The sequence below is a fragment of the Leptosomus discolor genome, chromosome 2, assembly GCF_034619465.1.
Source record: "Leptosomus discolor isolate bLepDis1 chromosome 2, bLepDis1.hap2, whole genome shotgun sequence".
NCBI classification, from domain to species: Eukaryota; Metazoa; Chordata; class Aves; order Leptosomiformes; family Leptosomidae; genus Leptosomus; species Leptosomus discolor.
This window is the reverse complement of record NC_141392.1, coordinates 72,913,241-72,920,478: the sequence shown is the minus strand read 5'-3', so window position 1 is coordinate 72,920,478 and position 7,238 is coordinate 72,913,241. Positions and strand designations below refer to the sequence as shown.

At 47.4% G+C, this 7,238-nt stretch overlaps 1 protein-coding gene across 1 annotated transcript; it reads right to left on the bottom strand.

Annotated features, from left to right (window-relative positions):
• Positions 1–15: 15 nt before the first annotated feature.
• Positions 16–4,845, bottom strand: FAM162B (family with sequence similarity 162 member B). The gene is made up of 4 exons (XM_086482429.1): positions 4,728–4,845; positions 4,367–4,478; positions 776–884; positions 16–533 (listed from the first exon to the last, which is right to left on the bottom strand). The coding sequence occupies exons 1-4, from the start codon at positions 4,843–4,845 to the stop codon at positions 435–437; spliced, it is 438 nt and encodes a 145-aa protein (XP_086338555.1). The 3' UTR covers positions 16–434.
• Between the last annotated feature and the right edge of the window lie 2,393 nt (positions 4,846–7,238).

Genomic DNA, 7,238 nt, shown 5'->3' with positions numbered 1-7,238 from the left:
AAGTGTGGCTTCTTAAACTAGGAAACACAGTTGCGAATACAGCATTGAGGCAGAGGAATTCAAACTGGCTGATTTGTGTTCTGTAAAACTATGCACTGTCACCAGACAGAGAACTTTTTGGTTTAAAATAAGTTTTGTAAATACCTAACCAAACATTCCTGACATTCTTAGGGAACTCCCTCATCTCCTTTGAAATTAATCACTGCTTTTAATCATATGCAAAACATTCTAACTAATCTTAGCATTATATGCAACAAGTACATAGAGTAGCTCTCTAAGACGAGACCTTGATTTCGTTTTGTGATCCTGTAACTACCCTTATTGGCTCCAGTGTGGGCCATGCTACAGTTGTCCACTTACTGCTGAAATTCCCTAATCGCTCTGGGCAACAGTTAATTCTGCTCCTCCAAGGACATTCAGCATTTCATACGAAGTTACTTGGTCTTGGACTCCGCTGCTAGCGCTGCCTCCTTCCGCCACTTGGCCTTCTTCGCCAGGTTCCAGCTCGTCAGGGACTCGTGGCGTGCAGCAGCCTGCGGAAGTAAAACATCTACGTCAGAGCAGCGTAGTAGGGGTAACGATGCCCCTCGGGGAAAGCTACCCCATCTCAGGAACAGCCAGCAAGTACTCAAGTGTCAGGGGTGACAGGTCACCAGTTAGCTAAAACTGGGGCAGGTGTAAGCTGCTGCTGCTGCTTGTTTAGGTTTGTCTACTTTTCGCAGAATTCCATCATTTCTAAGTATGCTGTGTGGTAACGAGCTGGCGCTGTACTCACCTTTTTAGCTGAGGCAATCACTGCAAAACAGGCAACGATGGAGAGTCCAATCATGATGTAACAAGCTTTAACTCGAGCTTTGTTTCTCGCCCTGTCTAGCATCTCTGGCCTGCAATTAAAGTCATTGAATTGAACCATTACAAAACTGTGAGGTATCTCTTCTTCAAAGCATCACAAATAACATCACAACTGAAAAATAAAAAATAGAATTGGCTTCTAAAACAAGCATCCTCAGCTTGCTATGATTGGTTTTGTAGCACCCAAGAACTTTGCATTTGCTGGCCCTAATCCATTTGCAGTGGAAAAGCAACATTTAATGGATTTAAGCTGATTTTTTTTTTTTTTTTAGCTGAAAAAATAATTGCTCACGCAATAAATATTTGCATTTAAATACTTGGGTTAGATACACCAGAAATCATACCTTAAGCTCTGTTTAAACATAGTGAAAATTAAAGGGGTTTATCTGTTTCAAACAGATGGAGAAGTACATGCGGTATCAGCCAAATGTGGTCAAAGCAAGTTCCTTTTATTGAAAATTAACTTTAGAAATTAATTACTGTCATATCTAACCAGTTTAGATGGCGTCCTGTACGTGGTAGGCTAGGGACTTTATGTACTTGGGCAGGTGATTAAAACAGAGTTTGTACTGCACGAGCTACAAGTTTTTAGGTCTTTAGAAAAGCAGCAGCTTTATTTAAAGTGGGCAGCTGGTGTCAGCCTTCTCACTGTTGCAGGAGCACACCCCTACACGAGAACAGTCTACACGATTATTTTTGCTGGTCATCAAAGGCAAAAGTAATGAAAACTTCTGCCCTGTGTTTGGCAGCAGCTGCTGCAGCAGAGGCATTGTCCAGCCTTGGCAAGCTGCCTTGGTTCAGCTTCCACTCTTCTCCCGTGTGAGCAGGCGGCATACCCCTGAGAAGCAGCAGTACAGGAACCCTCTGTGTCGCTAAAATTGTCTTAAAACTTCCAGCTAAGTCTTTTTCTGAGGCAGACATTGTACCTGGGAGAACAGTTTTTAAGACGTACGCTATTTTCCTTCCATAAATTGCATAGGAATGCTTTATATATATAAAGACACATATATTAGTAAGACACAGAATATAATTATACATCATATATAGTTATGGTTTTATTCATATATATATGTAAAAAGGATAGTTGCATAAAGAATAGATTTTATGTTGTCAGTAAAGATTTTATAATGATCTCTCTCCCCCAAACACCTTCAGCTTTACTTTAAAGATGAGTGGTGGGATGGGGCAGAGGCTGGAGATTTTACAGTGGAAGTTCTGCCCAACGGGACCTGTGCCAAGGCTGAGGGCTGCCCTGCTTCTCTGAGGCTTAATGCCATGGAAGAGGGCAAGCCTGACGAGCGGCTGTGCCATGCTCCCCCCTTCCCTGCCAGCGCACACACAAGCACACGTTGTGCACGCCACCTTTCTTGCAGGCGACCGACAATGCCTGCAGTTCTAAGCGACTGCTTTTGTTTTGTACAATGGTAACCATCACCTTTAAAACAAACCACACATCAGACTAGCACATAAAATCATTAATCCACTAATCCATTTGTAGCAACAAAAGCAAAACCATAAATGTCATTAGTCTGGCTTATTAGCCTAATCTTATTTCACAATGCACTAATTGAAACTTCTGAAGCAGATTTTCACTTTCTCCCTGCTTTCTGCCTCTGCTTTAAGGAAAACAGACCTGATTATGTTCTCCCCTAATTGCACATTAGGGCCTTTGCTACTCAATCCTTCATCAAGACTCTGGGTAAAGTTCTGCTGAAGTCAGTAACAGTGTTTAAAACAAACAAACAAACCCCACAACAACCCAACAACCTTGAGTAAGGACTGCGGATTTGACCCTTAATGCACACTATCTTCAGCAGCTAGATTGTGTTCACAGGTAACAGTATCATGCAACTTTTTTTTTTTTTAATAGTTTAAGCAATGACACAGTTTAGCTTCAACGTCTCACAATTAGCTTCTTTTGGTATATTACTATTTATGATCTTACAGTTCTAAAAAGACTTTGCTCACCCAGAAGGCACAAACTGGTGACCCTCACTTGCCAGGCCAGCTACCGCACAGAAATGAGTGATTTGTGTGCGTGTGTGTGCACGGACTGGCAAACGCATGTGTCTTCATAAACACGCCCTGATGACTTGAATAGCTTTTAGAGCTTCTAAGACCTGTCTGAACCTTTCTCTAGGGGAAGATGGCAAGACTAAGACAGTACAAGAGAGGCTGGACTGTTCAGAAAGCCACTGTCCAGCTCAGCAAACACTAGTGAAACTGTTCAGGAACCAACAGGAACTGGCAGAGGATGTACCTGTTGTGTGACACAGCTCTGCACGCTGCTTATGCTCAGCGTCCTACCCAGGACAGGGACATGCTGTGATGACAAAAAGTAGTGTCCTGGAGAGAGACGTCTAACACGCTATCAAATATCCTAAGAAAAAGGCAGCAATTGGCATTAGAGGGGTTTCATGTGTTCAGTGACTGACCCCTTTGGGGGACACCAACTTTCAACAAGTCAGAGACCCACAGAATCACCATGGTTTGGGTGGGAAGGGACCTTCAACAATCATCTAGTCCAGTGGGTCAGCAAGAATGGGAGGCTAAAGCTATGTCAAGGAGTCAGTTTTCCTTGGTGGGGGATGTTTCTCTCATAACCTTCTCTATTTTTCCTCAAATTATATAACAAATCCTAGTTTGTTGGATGTAATCATTCAGTGAGAGTCAGCTCCCTTAGAACTGCTTATGGGAGCTATAAACAGAAAATACTGTTTACCAATAACATCCTTCTCTGATTGCACATTAGGAATAATCAAAATAAACAAGCCAGAACATAAATGTAACCAAGGCTATCTGCTCAGATGGATCCAGTTCTTAATCCCTGGCTCTGGGGACTCCAGTAAGGAACATTTTTTCATCTTAACCTCTAACCAGGACAGGAAATTCTTTCGCCCTCTAATTTGTTTCCAAGTTTTCAGTGTTGAAAAAATGACCAGTTAAAACTCTGTGGAAAAACTTTAGATCAGGATCACACCACTGTCTTCCCTTCAGCTCCATGTTCCCTGGTCCGCCAGTTCAAGACGGACAGGGAACTACTGGAGAGAGCCCAGTGGAGGGCTATTGAGATGATTAGGGCACTGGAGCATCTCTCTTATGAGGAAAGGCTGAGAGACCTGGGGCTCTTTAGCCTGGAGAACACTGAGAAGGGATCTTATCAACACTTAAATATAGCTAAAGGGTGAGTGTCAAGACGACAGGGCCAGGCTCTTCTCAGTGGTGCCCAGTGACAAGACAAGGGGCAACGGGCACAAACTGGAGCACAGGAAGTTCCGCCTCAACATAAGGAAAAGCTTCTATACCTTGAGGGTGGCAAAGCCCTGGAACAGGCTGCCCAGGGAGGTTGTGGAGGATATTCAAAACCTGCCTGGATGCCATCCTGTGCACCCTGCTCTAGGTGAACCTTCTGTAGCGGGGGGGGGGGTTGGACTAGATGATCTCCAGAGGTCCCTTCCAACCCCTACCAGTCTCTGATTCCGTGATTCCCCTTGGACAAGAGCAGCACACTTACGGGATCCTGAGAGGAATCTCTTCTTCTGTCTTGAAACGTCCAGTCCAGAGGAGGATTTTTTTGTCAAACTTCGAAGGTTTGTAACTTGCAACCACCTTGTGAGCCTGCTCGGCTAAAAGATTAGGAAAAAAACCCGTCAAACCATCCACTAAGAGTGAACGATGGGTGCTGGAAGGGGGAAACCCCTGCCTATCCTAGTCGCTGGAAGAGTAACTCAGGGATTAAACCTCCGTTACCTCCACGCAGCCTCTTGAACAACCCCCGCATGTGTCCCTGCTGTTCGACCTCCCCCAACCCAGCCGAACCCAAGCGCCTGCCACCCTCCGAGCTGCCGCCACCCCCCCCCCCCAGCGCCCCTTACCGCGGGTGGGGGTGGTGGTGCCCGGGCTGCGGGCGGGCCCCCCGGCTCCCCGCGGTGCGGGCAGGCGGAGCGGCGAGGCGGGAAAGAGCCGCCGCGGGCGCAGGCGCGCCGGCAGCATGGTGAGGGCGGTGAGGGCGGTGAGGAGCGGCGCGGCGGTGCCTTCTGCCTCGGCGGGAGAGATCCCGGGCCCGCCTTCCCGCCGCCTCGGCCCTGCCCGTCCTCCCCGCCCCGCCGAGCCCCTCCAGCCGCGCCCTGGGCGCGGCTGGAGGGGCTCGGCGGGGCGGGGGAGGACGGGCAGGGCCGGTCCCCCTCAGCGCCATCCTGCCCACCGAGCTGTTTTGAGGAGTAGAGCTAGAGGTGAGCCGCTTTTTTTTTCTGAAAGCAAACGAGCCTTTCTCGAAACAGAAGATCCCGGCTCCCTGAGTCGAAGCTCCACACCAGCTTTCTCATGTCCTAAAAATAACAAAAAGGAAGAGTGCGCACCCTTCCACCTCCAACCCCTCGCCCCCCCCCCCCCCCCCCCCCCCCCCCCGAGCAGCTCATGTCCTTCTAAAAATAACAAAAAGGAAGAGTGTGCACCTCTCCATCCACCCCCCCCCCCCCTCTTTGAGCAGCTCTACCATATTTCAGAACATCGTTGGAGAGATGATGACACTCAGAATCATTAAGGCTGGGAAAGACCTCTAAGATCACCAAGTCCAACCGTCAACCCAACACCACCATGCCCGGTAACCCATGTGCCAAAGTGCCACATCAACACATTTTTTGAACACCCCCAGGGATGGTGACTCCGCCACGTCCCCGGGCAGCTTGTTCCGATGCTTGACCACTCTTACAGTAAAGAAATTTTTCAATGTCCGATCTAAACATCAATAGAAATCACCTAGAGAGTGATACTGGGGTTGTGATCTGTCTGTAGCCCCTTTCCCTTTGCCTTCTCCCTGCTCAAAGAGAGCAGCGTAGTGTCAAGCAGCACTCCTTGTCTCTGGAGACACAGCTGGGAAAGGTAGGAAAAGTCAGCACATCTGAGCTGGGCTGCTCAGCACCATACATTACGAGCAGCACCCCAACAACTGCTGTTAGCTGCTAGCCATGCTGGTAACCCGCACATTTAGAATCATTGTCGTTCCAATGGCCATCGGCAGAGCTGCTGGGGGGAAGCCTGGAGCTCAAATAAATGGCTCTCAGCACTCGCCAAAGAAATGCTCTAAAGATTATGGGCAGCTGAAAGGCACTTGCGCAGCTAGAGCTACTGAAATCTTGAGGGAATTGTGACCTGGAGGGAGGACCTAAAAAAATTGGTGGCCTTCATTGACTTCATCCTCTCCAGAGATACTGCACACTGCGAGATAGTGGCTTCAGAATGCATGATTTAGCATTATTAACGATGAATGACATAACCCCCTGAAAAGTCAGATAGTGGTTACATCCAGAGCAGCCTCCCACTGACCTCAACATATGGCATTTTCATGCTTGCTTTCTCTGTGGACAGCACTATATTTGGGGACATTTGTCCTCTCTATTGCTCTCAGAGATGGAAAACATGCAGGTGGGCACATAAGGGTTGGCATTTTGAGAAGTGGTGTTGGGATCTTCCCAAAATAAGGTAGCAAAGTGTGCTCTGAGTCGGAAAGAAGAGACGACCCCTTCAGCCCCACAGGGTCTGACCTATGGGCTGTGGCTCTTGGGTGGCCATGCCAAGACTTTGCTGTGACTTGAGAAGGTAATTCCTGTTCTGTGCTCTGCGGGTGAAAATCTATTTCAGGTTCAGTTAATGTCCCCGTGCCTGGTATCAGGAATAGTTGGATTGCTGGAATACTTACCGTTCTGGACAGGGGAATGTGTGCAAATGCTTCCTTAGCATCACAAACACCTATTTTCAGCTTTTTTTACATGCTCTGCATAGGGTAGCACAATCCCTTTATGTTTTACCTACACATGATCACTTGCTTCTTGCAGACAAGGAATTTAAAGACATGTGTAACACGGCCTGGGTACAGTGTCTCTTTTTTCTGCCAAGTCTAGATAGCAAATCTGTTAACATCCTCCCAGCTCCACCATTGACAGTGCTTTAGGCAGAAGACCTGAATAGCTAGAGAGGCAGGTATAGCATGCAGGACTCCTTTGAAATTCTGCCATATGGGATGTCTTTCCTTACAGATAACTCCGTAGAAACCTTCACAGCGCTGTCACCACGGCCTGCTCCTCAAGCCAGTGATGTTGGGATCCTTCTGAAGTAAGCTAGCAGGGTGTGCTCTCAGTCATAAAGAAGAGCCGACCCCTTCAGCCCCGCATGGTCTGACCTCACTGTGCTGTAGGGGGGATGCCCTACCATACTCAGCTTCCAGCCTAAAGGACGTTTCTTAAGAAGCAGGTTTAGATCTGCTGGGTGGAAACACTGCACAGCTGCATATATTGCTGCTGTTCAGGGCCAAAACAAAGTTCTTGGGCAAAGGTAAGGAAATTAAGTAAGCAAACTCAATTTTATATAACAATATGGCTTTAATCATC